Source organism: Spodoptera frugiperda, chromosome 25 (assembly GCF_023101765.2).
Source record: "Spodoptera frugiperda isolate SF20-4 chromosome 25, AGI-APGP_CSIRO_Sfru_2.0, whole genome shotgun sequence".
Lineage (NCBI taxonomy): Eukaryota > Metazoa > Arthropoda > Insecta > Lepidoptera > Noctuidae > Spodoptera > Spodoptera frugiperda.
In genome coordinates, this window is record NC_064236.1 from 14,420,502 (window position 1) to 14,437,339 (window position 16,838).

At 32.7% G+C, this 16,838-nt stretch overlaps 1 protein-coding gene across 1 annotated transcript; it reads right to left on the bottom strand.

Moving 5' to 3' along the window:
* Nucleotides 1–11,571: 11,571 nt before the first annotated feature.
* Nucleotides 11,572–12,940, bottom strand: LOC118268130 (uncharacterized). Its single transcript, XM_035582431.2, has 2 exons — nt 12,783–12,940; nt 11,572–12,376 (listed from the first exon to the last, which is right to left on the bottom strand). Exon 2 carries the CDS (start codon nt 12,369–12,371, stop codon nt 12,093–12,095), a length of 279 nt encoding a protein of 92 aa, XP_035438324.2. The 5' UTR covers nt 12,372–12,376; nt 12,783–12,940; the 3' UTR covers nt 11,572–12,092.
* Nucleotides 12,941–16,838: the final 3,898 nt, after the last annotated feature.

A 16,838-nucleotide genomic window follows, 5' to 3' on the forward strand; every position in this document is an offset into this window, starting at 1 on the left:
TCCAGTTGTATTTAACTATTTTCAAGTCAATATAATTCCAGTCTCCTTCATTACGAGAAATTTCGAAATACAGGATAGTCCTGCTGTTGTACTTCACTCAACCCAGAAAATATATAATTGTGTAGTAACATTGAAATTAACTCCTTTATTGAATGCACAGCGTTGCCTACCGACGTCGCCGATCTTTAGCGTGCGTTTTAACATTGTTTTCATTAAGACACAAATAAATGACATACCCTAATACTTTACGTTTCTATACGTGAAAGAATTATGACATACCCTAATACTTTACGTTTCTATACGTGAAAGAATTAAGCAATTCGGTGGTGTTTTAGTAATTCTAGTAACTCAAACAAATTTTGCGTCAATTTCATTACACATTGTGAGGCTAGTTGAAAAAAAAATTGTACGTGCAAATAACAAGGTATTGAATTAATTGAATGTGTGTATGCAATAAATAAACCTTAATATTACCTTAACCAACCTTATATCTCTTATCCTTAAAGATTGTCATCACCTAGAAATAAAAACAAAAGAAATAAATGCCAGTGACAGGTTGTGCTGGGAATTAACATGTGTATAGCAGCTCCTTCTAGTTATTAATAATTAACGCAATTCCTACTTTACAACGACGATATCGCGACGGCGTCGTCATGTCGCGTCATTCACAATGTTTTATTAAATATACTTTCATTAAGTCTTTTTGAGATACATAAGTAACAATCGTATTTTTCTTTACTACTATCACTATCACAATATTCTATCTCGAAAATCGAAAATATTGTATATTGTATGTGTATCACACACATTCGGCATGCATGCTGTATGTATATGTCCGTACATTACATCATGTGATGTTAACATCGACCCAATTATTACTTTATACTTGTGACGTGAATATTGAATGCCTTATATTTTTATGGCCTCAGCTATGACCCCTTGTTTGTCAAACCCTCTTACCACCACCCTCCCAATCCAGTTAGTTATACAATAGTACCTACATCTATGTCAATTATTGTTAGCTTCCGCACCGTGTGTATTATTAAGTCTCGTACCGAGGTCAAATTTTTCGCCTGCATTTGCACTATTGTAAAGTAGGAAAACAGAATAAAAAATATAACCATGTTTTTCTCTGATACTAAAGCTGTCTATACGTGAAAGAATTTTGAAAATCGGTGTAGTTTTAGTATATGAAGGTTGAAAAAATATTCTGTGAACATTTTATTTATCTTGACGGTGTAAATCGAAATGAAAATAATTCTACATCATATTAGCGTAACTTGACACGAGTTCTGCTTACTCTGGTGTGGGCAGGCAGACTTATACAATTGAAAATATTAGTTTTGCCTGGTTGATGATAATTTCTTATCAATTTCATGAAAATTACAATATCCCATTCGATTCTTTAAAAGAAAGCTCGCCCTCGCACCCACTCGAACAATAAACCAGGTATATTGTGTAAAACATCGACTATCGCACACTGTATGTAAGTACAGCATCGGCCAGCGGCAGCGATGCCTCATCTTTCGCGAGCGTTTCCAGTCTGTTATCATAAAAAAACTGAATAAATAATGTATCTATGTTATACCCTCACATTGTAGCTTTCAATACGTGAAAGAATTTTGAAAATTGGAGGACTTTTAGTAATTCTACATAGTACCTAAGGACAATTTTGTAACAAAATTTCTCTCGACGATGCTACAATCATAATATGATAGATTGAAACGATTTTTCATGAAAGCAGCAAATTGTAACGTGCTTTAAAACTTAGAAATTTTAAGAATTACCCAGTTTTAGGTAATTATAATCGTTTTTTAAGCTATCAATCAACACACTGAACGCCGTGGTGGTCACCGGTGACCGACGTTAGCGGAGGATTTTGCCTTCAACAGTTTTCTATTGGCAGTCATATACTTAATATCTTTATTTTTTCTTAAATACCACTGATGTTTAACTGTAGTAAAACTTTAGCGTAATGTGTTTCCGTAAACTGCCTCGTTGATCGAGTGTGATTGCCGGATAAGGTGTCGCGGGTTGGATTCCCGAGTCGGGCAAAGTATTACTGGGCATTTTGCAGTTTTTCAAAAATTCTCAGTAGTAGCACTGAGTCTGGAATAATGCTAAGGATATGGCAATTGGCTCACCCCCTATTACATGGGACTTATAACATAAATAGTGAAAAGTAGGTGTATAGTGGCATTACGTGCCGTAATATGCACCTTTGCCTACACCTTCGGAGATAAAAGGCGTGATGTTGCTTTGCGTTGTTTCCATAATAGAAACAAAGCAGTTCGTAAACAAAGCACTTAGCCGTCGTCGATCGATGGCAGACGTGCCATTAATAATGAACAGGTTACAGTCTGTTATGTCCTTTAGTCCTTTAGCGTCGGCCCAATAAGTATTTTTGAAATCTTTGTTTTACTTATAACTGCGTAGACACATTTTTATTCTTACGTATATTTATTTTATTTATGTATGGGAACGTAATGACTATTTACTTTCATTTTTGTAATTGTTAATAATTGGGGAAAGTAATATTAAGTAATAGCAGTTAGTATATGCATATAAGTCAATCTTACTGTGATTCATATGACATCGTCAACTAAACACCATTGAGTATATCTGTAAGAAAAGATATATTGTTTTATTTTCAGATGTACACAAAGCAATTTACAAAAATACAATTGTAATTTACTGCCAAACTCTTACCTGTAAGAAAAGAATCATTTAATGTTATTAAACACGATGCCAGTTCTATAAATACAATTAAAAAATAATCTTTTACGTAACTATTGTTTTTAATTTACCACGAGACAAAATAACAAGACGCTTTTTTCGTTGTCTAATATTTTACCATAGATTAGTACCACAAATGGTTTTTATTTGTGACACTTTTGCGGTAGAAATTAAATAAAGAAAATCATAGACGTAAATAAATATGGTAAACATCCCGTCTTAAGTTCTAATGTTAGTAAAAAGAATCATATTTTTCTTTACATGTATAGTAGCATATTAAAATTTACGTAGCAGTAAAAGTATACTTCGTAGCAGTGACTATATATTTCGCACCGCGTAGCAATTATTCGTAGCAATCACCGCGTTGTACGTAGTAGTATCACGCGTTGCGTAGCAATTTTTATACCCAACTTTTTTACTTCTGCCTGTTTAAACAACATTGACATACATACTAAATGTATTCAAAATTCATCGAATTTCAAAATTAATTCAGATATAGAGCATCAAGAAATTGCAGCCTACATTATTACTACGGGAACACAAAAACAACCGCGCGGTCAGTAGGTATTGCAAACATAAAATATTGTTATTTAAAGCTACAGTACCAGTAAATAACATGGACATATAGTTTATTCTGTATTTTTACGTTTCCACTTACGGTGTTTAGTTTTACCCACTATTTTTATGTTTAAAGTCGATTCCGGAATTGCACGCGGTGTTTAGCAATAGGTTAATCCCTTATTGTATAGGTACCATAAGTCAACATTTAATACCTCCACCTCTGCTTAATCTTTCGGGAAATAAAGGCTGTGATATCTTGTTAGTTGCTGTACCTAGTAAATATTCCATATACATGTACTAATCTAATACATAATGGCAATGCTAGTTCTAAACCTGGTTAAGGCAAATTGTTGTACACACTTTGTGATAATAATATCAACATGATATAAGTAAAAGATTCCTGTTGAGTTTATCTATACATATAATAAAATCGTAGAAAAGTGCTGTCTGTACATTGAAAATAAAAATAAAAAAAATAGCACGGGTTATTGTAATGTCGATGTCGAACCCAAAAATGTAATTAACTTTTTTTTGTCTGTTTGTCTGTTTGTCTGTTTGTCTGTTTGTCTGTTTGTCTGTTTGTCTGTTTGTCTGTTTGTCTGTTTGTCTGTTTGTCTGTTTGTCTGTTTGTCTGTTTGTCTGTTTGTCTGTTCGTCTGTGCGCGCTAATCTCAGAAACGGCTGATCCGAGTTGGATGCGGTTTTCACGAATATATTGTGGGATGCTTAAATTTACATTTAGTGTTTGTTTCATGTCAATCGGTTCATAAATAAAAAAGTTATGTCAAATTAAAGAATCACGTCGAACAATCTATGCTTATACCATTAATCTCCGCAACTATTTGACGGATTTGGTTGAAATTTGGTACAGATATAGTTTAGAACCTTAGAAAGGACATAGGATAGATTACATTCATTTGGTTGGGTATCGGCCGAGCGCTTCGGTACTATCGTAAAAGAAGTGTATTATCAGTCGTATGATTATTTGTCTGTAGTGGTCCTGCTGTTTCGTATATTCTAAATTGGTTTCGTTGTATTTGTCAATTAATAAGTTTATTTGTTGGGTTTTCCTGGTTTTTTGGTTAAACTATTTAACGTAGGTTTAGTTTGATATCGATTATTAGTAGTTACTGTAGTTAGTTTTTTTAATAAAATTGTAAGTCTAATTTATAAATTAATTAGATTAGATTTAAGTCGTTTCTTTTAAATTATTTAGTTTAAGCTTGGTTATTATAGCATAGAGGATAGGTTGTAATATAGTTTCTTTTTTAATTGTTATAAATTCGTAATTCGTAGCTTTCTTTAGTTTTAAGTTAGTTTAAGTCCGTTTTTAAACTATTTTTTCAATGCCCTAAGTGAGTATACATCTATTAAATTCAAACGCAGAGCTCATTATGTTGATTTTTGAAGAGTTCCCTGGAATATCTTCCACATCTCATTTTTGAAGAGATCCCGCGAGATCGGGAACTATGTGGTTAAAACCAAAAATTTGCCGGAAGTCACTATTCCACGCGAACGAAGTCGCGGGCAAAAGCTAGTTATACATAAAATTATATTTTAAAGTTTTTTATGTATTCTTCTCAAAATCCAATAATTTTAGAAATTATTTTATACACGTAGTAAATTGCGTTACCTGCTAATAATATGGATGACATTACATGTTTATTTTGCTTTTGCACGGAAATCTCGCGGGTACCTAACAATTACGACGCGAAACGATGTCGCAAAGTATTGATTGGTTTTATTTGTTGTGGTTAGTTCTTTGGTATCCGAACCCAAGCTTGCTACTAGGTACTTAGTTAGCAATACCAATGAAAAATAGTATATAGACTGTATAATTGATTGAAAAGGAAAATTATTGTATTGCGGAAAAATTAAAATTCTTAAATAATAGCTAGCATACAAGGCTCCACCTATGAGTTGCGGTGAGAACCACTACATGACGGTCCATGTAGTCTTTATAACACTGTACCCAATTTGTATCCTGTACAAACACATGCTTGGTAGTGACATCTACTTTTATATCCATTAAACCTGTAGGAAAGCACCATCTACGGGCACCCAGTAAAAATCATTAGTGTCATCATTATAAAATAATTTATCGCTGTACACTATAGACTGTGCTGATAACTAAATTAGTTTCAATCAATTTGGATAGATGTCGGCCCAATGCACTTTTTTGACGATTCTCCTATTTTATAATCTCCGTAAATATCAGTTAAAACAACACAAATCCATGTTTAAGTATGAAATACACACTTACTTGAAACGAAGAAGGTGTTATTTTAACATTTGTATTTTTTTAATTATGTTTAATTTCCTTGATTTTCTACATTTTTATGAAAGATATTTAATACAGAAACTCGAAATAAATATATTTTTTCCTAAATATTCGCTAAATCTCACGTTTTGTGATAAAATTCTCTTTCCGGAGTTTTGCTCTCTCTACTCTGCTCCTGAGTGTCGTAGCGTGATGATGAACACGCAGTCATTTTCCTTAAGAGTGTGGCTATTGTATAAAAAAAGATTTCTTCAAATCCGACTATTCGTTTCCAAGATATAAGCATTTAAAAATTTACCGTCGTAATTACTCGTAACATCACGCTTCTTATTTCAAAAAAGGGTCAGCAGGTGAATCAACCGCCCATTTCCGTACCCTGTGCAAAATTTCAGACTCCAATCTCACAATTTATTTTTTGGCCCTAAAAAATTCGTGGGTATAAGCCTTGATTCGTTTTCATGGTTTTGTACTAATTATTTTTTATAATTTTTTTAACTTTATTTTCACATTAAAATACACCCAAATATTACATTTTCGCAAACAGTTTATTTTTAGTTGCATTAACAAAGAAAATATTCAATAAAACGTCGGCGCGCTCGTTCAATGTACAAATTAAATGTAATATCATACTTTTTATGCAAAAAGGGTAAACAGATGTACATCTGTTGAAATTATAGAAATTATGTGTAGAAATCTTCTGTGGCGTAGCACATAAAATAGCGTTAAGGTGCTCCCACACAGCGGTTATATAACGTTATACAACAATGTGTAACAATAACATTTGTGTTTAAACAAATTATAACAGTGGTTGTAGAGTATGTTACATGCTGTTATAAATGTTACACAATGTTGTATAACGTTATATAACTGCTGTGTGGGAGCACCTTTATAATATAAAATAAATACCTTAAAACTTGTCATCAAATGTATATCATAAAAACCACTTTACATAAACACCTATAAGTGGCCACTGCTGACCAAAGGTCTCTTCTCGCACGGAGAAGGTTTGAGCACTAATCATCACGCTTGCTCTATGCGGGCGATGCGGGTTGGCGATTTCAAACTTATAATTAGATTTATAAGGCCTGGTTTTCTCACAATGTTTTCCTTCACCGTTTGTCAGTGATGTAAATAATCTTAGAAAGTACATATGTATATCTCGGAAATAAACAAATTGGTACTTGCCGTTGTGTTTAGGTTTCGTATCCGCGCCCTCATGCACGGAAAGCCCGCGTCTATAACGTCGATGGCCACCACGACAAAAACGATGGCTTTTGTCGTTTAAAATTTAAAATTGAATCGTTTTAGGTGTAAAACGATTCAATTTTGAGAATTTATCGTTACTCAATCCAATATTCCAATACTCAATTGATATGAGCTAATGTTGCGCATTGATGATTTTTTGCTTCAATAATATACGGGGTAAACTACCCTATACTATATGTATAGCTTCGCCTAGGTGATGTCGTGTCTTTCACTAGCGTTTTCACTATAATTTCGTAAATATAGAATATTGTATCCTTGTTAATCCTTAATACTGTAGCTTTCTATAGGCGAATTTTCGAAATTGGATTTGAGTTAATCTACGACTTAAAGAAAATTTTTCATTTTCCAATTCACGCCTCAGAAGCCGTGAATTGAGATTAAATAAATTCGGAATGAAAGAAGCAAAGTGTACCGTAAACATAATCATATGTCATTCACTTCTGATAGATTTCAACTTGTAGACAGAGGTACCCAAGTGAGTTCTTACCGATTTCTGATAGTCGTGTATCTGGCCGATTTGTTCAAAAGAAAAAATAATGAAAAATGTGCAAAGTGTACGGCTCATAAATACATCTGTTTACCCTTTTTGCATAAAAAGTGTGATATTGCATTTAATTTGTACGTTGAACGAGCGCGCCGACGTTTTATTGAATATTTTCTTTGTAAATGCAACTAAAAATAAACTGTTTGCGAAAATGTAATATTTGGGTGTATTTTAATGTGAAAATAAAGTAAAAAAAATTATAAAAAATAATTAGTACAAAACCATGAAAACGAATCAAGGCTTATACCCACGAATTTTTTAGGGCCAAAAAATAAATTGTGAGATTGGAGTCTGAAATTTTGCACAGGGTATGGAAATGGGCGGTTGATTCACCTGCTGACCCTTTTTTGAAATAAGAAGCGTGATGTTACGAGTAATTACGACGGTAAATTTTTAAATGCTTATATCTTGGAAACGAATAGTCGGATTTGAAGAAATCTTTTTTTATACAATAGCCACACTCTTAAGAAAAATGACTGAGTGTTCATCATCACGCTACGACACTCAGGAGCAGAGTAGAGAGAGCAAAACTCCGGAAAGAGAATTTTATCACAAAACGTGAGATTTAGCGAATATTTAGGAAAAAATATATTTATTTCGAGTTTCTGTATTAAATATCTTTCATAAAAATGTAGAAAATCAAGGAAATTAAACATAATTAAAAAAATACAAATGTTAAAATAACACCTTCTTCGTTTCAAGTAAGTGTGTATTTCATACTTAAACATGGATTTGTGTTGTTTTAACTGATATTTACGGAGATTATAAAATAGGAGAATCGTCAAAAAAGTGCATTGGGCCGACATCTATCCAAATTGATTGAAACTAATTTAGTTATCAGCACAGTCTATAGTGTACAGCGATAAATTATTTTATAATGATGACACTAATGATTTTTACTGGGTGCCCGTAGATGGTGCTTTCCTACAGGTTTAATGGATATAAAAGTAGATGTCACTACCAAGCATGTGTTTGTACAGGATATAAATTGGGTACTGTGTTATAAAGACTACATGGACCGTCATGTAGTGGTTCTCACCGCAACTCATAGGTGGAGCCTTGCATGCTAGCTATTATTTAAGAATTTTAATTTTTCCTCCATTTTCATTCCAGTAATATTAGCAGAAGAATTTTGTAGATGGTATGCAAGCTACAACTTCTATAACAAATAAACAATGTTATAACTTATAATATTACTGGAGATTGTCTTAGTAGTGCGCAATTTGTATATCTTGATAGCCAACAATATTTACTAACACCAGTCAAATTACAAGACATTTTGATTACTGAAAAAACATTTAACGAAAAGGTGTTAAAAAAAGAGATTGACTTGGCCATCGTACGTAATCGTGCAATAGACCATCGTAATTCGTTGCCATGAAATAGACTATACAATTTAATACGAGAAATGTCAACAAAAGTAGGTATATAGGTAGTATTGTGTATTTTATTTAAAACGTAAAATTAATGTAATATTGATATGATAACAATTTACATTATAACTTTAGACAGAAGGTCTCTTAAGTAGGGACTAAATAAAATAACCGACTTGGTATTACATGGATCTCACATTTTTTTACGGTACATAAACTGATGAGGTGCGAGACTTGGATTTTTTTACAGAATGTTTTTGATGGTATCTCACTTCTTTTTGTAGATTCAATTATTCCATTAAACAATAAAATGTAACTGCATCAATAACTTTGTAATCTCATACATTTATATGGGTTAACAAAGTTATTGGTGTGATGAAATTGTAACTATATAAATAACTTTGTAATCCCATACATTTAGGATTACAAAGTTATTGATGCAGTTGATGTGTAAAAAACTGGACTGAATTTACAAAATATTTGATTTTTCCCTTGATGTAGGTACTAACTACTAATTTTATGCAAAAAATTTAAGCTTCTATGTCTGTTAGAAGTGCCTTATACTTTTGATGATCTGTTGTCAGTCAGTGACAAAATTTTGAAACTTTGACGTGTTATAATTCTTAAAGTAATGGTTAAAATTTAACGAAAATTCAAATATACCATGATTGTACAATGCTTACTTAGTATCTGAAAACTCAGGCTTCTTGATATATCCACAAAGAAGTTATAGGCGGTCGAAATTGGCCTGAATGGCTTCGAGAAAAGGATGGTACGGCCGTGCCGCTTTTTTTGCTTGACTTATACAGATAAAAGTATTATTAGATTATAAGTAATTATTATGTTACCTACTTACTAACTATATAAAAAATAATTAAAAACAGATTTTATTAATGTAACTAATTTTTTTTAATGCAATTCCTAACAGTGATAGTTAGGTGCTGATAATTGGGTTGCTCTATGCTAGTAATTGGTGGAGATGGTGCCAGTAAATGGTGACAGACCCATTTTTTATTCTTACTTGTCTAAATAATCTTGGATAGAGGTCAATCATGTTTTTCTTTTATTATCGTCTTCCTTATTAAATATTATAACTATTAAAATTTGCCTTAACGGGTAAAAGCCTTTTTTCACAATAATAAATTGGCTTAAATTAGGACTAACCCTTAAAGTGCTGATAATTGGGTACTTTACCCTATATGGAATATTCACTAGGTACAGCAACTAATAAATCATCACGGACTTTATTTCCAGAAAGGTTAAGCATAGGTAGATTTATTAAATGTATTCTAAAGTATCCTATGCAATAAAGGATTAACCTATTACTAGTAGAACTTTAAACATAAAAAATACGGTCGAATTGAGAACCTCCTCCTTTTTTTTGAAGTAAGTTAAAAATAGTGGGAATGAATGAAAATTATCCAATGAAAATTCCGTAGTTTTAAAGTTTTAAAAATTCATTGTTTTTATTCATAACCTTTTAGTCATAACTTTTGTCTATTAGTTAATGAGCAATAGTAAATTTCAGTTTTTACTGAGTAACTAATAACTACGAATTTACCTTAGCCGATACATCCTTCAGTTTATTGGTATTTATTTATTGTCTGGTTTATTGACTCCTACCTACCCACTTAGTCTAGACGACTAGACAGGTAGACAACTCATTAGAAAGAGCGACTGCTGACCTTTAACTCCCTAAACAAATAAAGCTTTCATAGAATTTGTGATGTACTTAGAAATCGTCAATAGTAAGTACATCTTCTTCCTATGTCCTATCCAACTAATATACTTTGTAAGTTTTTTTTAGTCTTAGTATTTTTTTTTATCATATTGTGTGTGTGTAAGTTCATGTTATGTCTATTATAGTAAATTAATTTATAATTAAGTATATTAATAAAAACTAAATAATATTATTAGTGAAAGTTCTTGAAGTATCGTGGAGACACTTGGGCTTATATTTTCTAATTATAATTATGAAATCACTAACTGGCATTGAGCAAGCGCGGTGATTAATGCCTTCACTTTGAACTTATCTGATAAAAAGGTAAAAACCTTTATGTACCTACAAATATAAAAAAATAGGTAGGATCACTAAATATACATTATTCGCACCAAGCAAATGGTCTGTAATAATTGCTACATCTATGAATTCATAACTCACTACGCATCACATCAGGGGAAAACTATTTTTGAAATTTCCTAGTTACAAACAAGTACTAGCTTGACTAAAGTTTATTATATTAACAAGGTGAAAGAAATATCTGAACTATGATTAAAAGTATGTAGACCTAACAAATTTGAGGCGATATGTGTTTCATCAATGGTTTAACTAACTGGTAATTCTTAATGGTGTCAATGGCTAAAGAATTTCAATATTATGCCTTATATGTCTTCGTTATTACATTATTATAAATCATACAGTATGACTAAATTCCGTTAGGCCCAGAAGTGTGTGAGTGTGTATTTGTAAGTTTGAGACCGAGTGAGTGTGTTATGTATGTGTGTGAGTGAGTGTATGTGTGTGTGTGTGTGCCGGTGTGTGTTGTGATATGGTGTGGTGTGATGTGGTTTAGTGTCGTGTGTATATAGTGTGGCGTGTGTAGTGTTTGTAGTATGTTTGTGTGTGGGTGGATGTGTGTATGCATTATTATTAGTATCATTTATATACGTATGTATGTATGTATGTACATATGGTAGGTTTGTGTATGGAGTGTATATGAGAGAGTATGTCAGTGTCTGCGTGCAGCAAAGATTGGTTAAAAGGAGAGGAAATAAAAACCACACTTTTTTTTCGTTTTTATTGTTTTCACTTAATCCTATGGTTAAATATGTCTTAATTCTATGGTTAAATATGGTTAAACATGTCTTAATCCTAAACATATACCTTAATTCTACGGTTAAACATGGTTAATAATAATGGTATGGCATAGCTTAACATTAATTGGGCTAAGGGGAACCTTAAACTATTCAAGCAAGAAGAGCAACAATTATCGCCTAAGTATATTTTTTTATGTTTTATCGTTTTTTAGTTTTTTTGAATGCTTTCGTGTTTTTTATTTTTTTTATATAATTTTTATTTTTTTATTTTTTTTTGGTTTTTAATTATTTTAGTTTTTTTGTATTTTCGATATTTTGAACTTTTTTTTTGTTTTTTATTTTATATATTTTTTTTAAGTTTTCCATTGTTTTAATTTTTTTTTTGTTTTTTGTTTTATATTTTTTTTTAGTTTTCGATATTTTTAACTTTTTTTGTTTTTTGTTTATTTTTTATTTTTTTTATTTGTTTTTTGTTTTTTAAACATACAGCATACATTAAGATGCTGTGTCCATGTTTAAATGGACATCACGGCCTTGTCGGGGTCGTAGATGGGAGGCTCGCAGAACAAGTCACGGCGGCTCTGGCATACACGCATGCGCGTCACGGTGGGGCTGACCAGAGCAGCCACGGAGCACGCACGATATTTAGAGCCCAGGTCAGCCATCATGAACTCAGCCGTCAGACGCTTTAGATTAGCGATGGTGTAAATCGGCTCATAGGGCGCCGACGGCGGTGGGGGCAGCAGCAACAGCGGCGGTGGCGGCTGCTGCTGCTGCTCTGGTTTTGCATCCATGATGCCTGAAACGAGAAAAGTTCAATTTTAGATTTCAATAAGTACAAGTTATTAGTAGCGCCTTGGACAGAAAATAGCCACTGGCCCCCAACCTTGGCTTTGGCGAGACGACAATGGCGGAAGGGTTCTCACTGGGGTACTCGATGTGGGGGACATGTACTTGGACGCACCCTAAGCACCCTTTGAAGGCCATTAGGGTGCAAATTTACCAAGTCAGTATCAGAAATGGAATATTCAATTTAGAGTAAATCACCTATAATTATATAAAACAAAGTCTAATAGTTGCGAAATATATGAGGGTGTGGTCCCGGACAACCCGCGTGACCTAGCTCCGCCGATTCACAAAGTTAAAAACACGAACTTTGAAACAATTTTGCAAATGTACAACTCAATGTGATCCCATAAACTTACCTGTTACTGTACGGTGGGAGCTCGTCGCGATATTCCTGGAGTCTTCGATCAGGTCCACAGGTATTGATGACGCACCGTCCGTCCGAATTCGCGACCCGGCGCGGAATATTCCAGGGCCTCGATTGATTTTTAGTCCTTTTGAACTGCGCAAGTGCACTAATGTTAGAGTCACTTCACACGGTTTATCCAGTTACTAAGTTGGACATACTAATTTATGGCTAATTTTTTTTTAAATAAATTAAAACAGGCAATATAACAAAATATTATGAAATTTCCTACTGCATGATATCAGCGAAAAATCGAAGCGTATTTTCTGTCAAGTCTGATACAACCCTTATACAGTTCCTTTACACACATAGACGTGGTAGGCACACCTAAGTTCATCTTGGCCATCTTACTTATCCAATCAGCCTAGCTGTCAAAAATAAACTGACCAATGACATAACATTAACTAATATTTCATTGGTCAATAGATTAAAGTTACACTGGCACCTCTAGTGGCGCGAAAACACATTGAATTTTATAACCAAAGAGAATAGTAAGCTATAAATTACAGACCATTTGACGATTTTTTTATTTATTAGAGAAAGACGTTCATAGAGCAAGATATTTTTATTCTATGCCATATTGAAAGGCGGAAAGATTTGAACACTATGAGCTTTTATTAGAAAGCTTTGTGGGCTGTGTATTCTTAAACGGTCTTTAATTTATCAGAAAATGGTAGTGAGCCCATTTTACTCCACTCCCTGAAAAATCAGCCTTCTGATGATAATGATATGATGTAAGATTTTTAACCAGTCCAATAATTTCAGAGCCAATTCAGAACATATAGCTTTATTAACAGAACATATAGGCTTGAACATATAGGTTTATTAAATCTTTTAAATTATACATTATTAAATGGATTACATGTTAAATGTGAAATACCTAGATATTAGACATATTTTATGTATCATTATTTAATTGTTAATATGAGAACACAATACTAAGTATTGCTAGTTATCTGTGAAATGAAAATATGTAGAAAATATCACAGACAAAAGCGGTTTACGGATAGAAAACAAATTAAAAAAAAAAAATGTTCAGTACATATTACAGAATCTGGAATTGTATTTGGTGTATGACATAATGCTCACTCCCTATTATAAAAAAAACATTACTACATTAATCATAATTATATAGTCTGTACTGTCTCAAGTCACTAGAATGTTCCTCAAGGAAGATTAACTTAAACTAATTGTTATTTTGGTTACCGAATTGAGACAAATCAGTAAACTTAAATTCTTTTAAGTAAATTTCTTCCAAAATCAAAAAACATCATTTCACTTCTAATGTAAAATACATAACATTGCTTATATCTTAGTAAACATAAAATCTATAGTGCAACTAACAAAATATTACATTTTTGTTACTTAGAAATCTAAAGCCTAACCTGTGCTTGCTAGTACTTGGTAAGTTTTCTTTCTGAAGACTTTAAGTACTCTGGACTCTGCAATGCTGGCTGTGCTGCTTACAAATCTATCATCTTTAATTATTATTAATTCTACAAATCATTAGACAATAACACATCCAAATGTAACAATATTATGAGTTAACCAAAACTAATGTCATCAGCATAGTAGCCAAAAGATTACTAGTAGTTAGTAGTAGGTTTATGGTAAGTAGTGGACACTACTTAACATAAACCTACTCTTTGATCCTTCTCTATTAATTACCGTTATAGTGAATCAGATGAAAGAGTTAAAGACTAAACTTGCAATTTATTAGTTAAGAGATACTAGAAGTTTGCAAAAATAAATAAATTCATATCCGTCAATATGACAAAAAAAAAATCACTCATGTGGATTTTGAAAAGTCAATCGTATTTTACAATACACAACAATAACCTTTATTTTATTAAGAATAAATATTATTTTTAAACTTAATAAATGCCATGACTATAAGGATAAATACTTAATTGAAAAACAATTTAGATACAGACTGTTTAAATTCAAATTGAAGCCTGACTTAAGTGTATAGCAATAGATTTACCTCATTATCATACGCATTATTAAATTATGAGTCTCAAACTCTTTACATAACCTGACATGATCTTAGTAAATAAATATTTTATCCCAAATAATATGTGCAGAATGCCCTGATCAGTATTTTGTAGATAGCTTACATTAGTCTACAGCAGTGCATGAGAGACATTATCATTCATTACAAAGCAGTTACATTTTTTTGTCAGCACAAACGTAACTTGCTACAGAAAAAAACGTAACACATCCTAATATGAATTTTACGTTAAAAATTTCCAAAGTATTTACTGTTGTTGAAACAAAATTATAAAAGAAAAAGAAAAGAATAACAAATCCTTGTCTCTTTAAAATAATGTTTTTGCTGGTTTGGATTTTGGCGCCATTTGTTTGTCACGACTCGCAACTTTCAAATTTCGAATGATAAATATTGGGGTTGGTAGTCACACGGGCATCTGCAGACAACATCAGGAGCATTGAAACTTTCATTGCATGTAGAACGAAACGTAAAATCGAGCAGTGGCGCCATCTAGTTATGTTTTACTTAGTTGTGCCAACTAAGCTCGGAGCTTAATTCATGCAGTTTCCGATTTTCCGGTTTCTATGTGAAAACCGGCATTAAAAACCGAATCTCAACACGTGGCGACTTCCCACTTAAACTGAAAGCACCCCATTGGCTCACCCCAAAAGAGTAGCCCATATCACGTCATCGTGACTGATTGTGATTGGTCGATGCCTAAATTTATCGGAAAGCTTTACGATTGATATTTTATCAAAAAATATTGATTCCTCGTATGTTTAAAGTATATTAGAAAACTAAAAACTCGTTTCAACAACTAAAAACAACCAAACAATAAGTTTGGGTCAATATTTTTAGGTTTGGTTTACCACGAGGTTTGGGTTTAGAGATGGTGTACCAACATTACCATTCATTGCGACTGATGGGAAAGCGGTGTAATTCCAAAAATGAAATTTTATATGAGTCGCAAAGAATTCTTTCAGTGCATAATTTTCGTGTTTTTGCTCGTGTTATTTTAAAACTACTATCCAAAAGTAATATCTATTATTATCCAATACGTAATATGAATGATTTTTAATTGGTAACAAACTTGCATGCTCTTATATTATGTATTAAGTTACTTTTGGCAAATAACAGAACCCTTTTAGATTCGTCATATCTATCTATCTGTCCATCCGTCCGTCTGTCCGTCAGCTAACATATACGTGATGGGTGTCTATGGATAGGGCTTTAAAAAAGACACTAAGGTTTCTAAAACTATTTTCCGCCAAAATCAATTGTTTGAAAAATAGACGCTTCCAAAGTGGAATAATATGTTCACTCTCTTATTTTAAAAGTTAGTAGGGGTCTAATTGGTTAGAACGAGATACTAATATTACATTTTAAGAAATAATATAATATATTTCCAAAAAGCGCAAATATACGAATGACTTTGTCGTTCATACAAACACTATGTAAAACCAAGTTATTTTATAACTTTATATTATGTCATCTGCTAGCTGCTACGGAGCCTTTCATGGGCGAGTCCGACTCGCACTTGGCCAGTTTTTTTTACATACACTGACGATAAAGTAAGACTTGAGGATATAAAACATGTAAGTGAGGTTGGCGGAGGCTCTATTGGAGGATTGGACCTTCTCCAATAGTCAAATCCCCAAGCCCCAAAAGGCCAGCACTTGTTGTTGGTCGCACTTGTTGCACCCCTGGTGTTACGGGTATCCATGAGTGGCACTGATAGCTTACCTACAGGTGATACGGCTCCTTGTTTGCCCCCCAATCTCATAAAAAGCATACATTATGTGTGATTTCATATTTTTGTCGCTTATTGTTTAGCTTCTAATACTATGCGATGTTTGGCGCCCAACGTGGGTCTCGATATAAATTAAAGGTAAAATTGCACAAGGAACTAAAGTTTAACTATTGAAAAGTGTCAAAATGAATTAAATATGCACTCTACAACAAAGTTTCTTTTTTGCAATTTTGATACATTGGCTGTATCAAAATTGCAAAAGTGGAGTG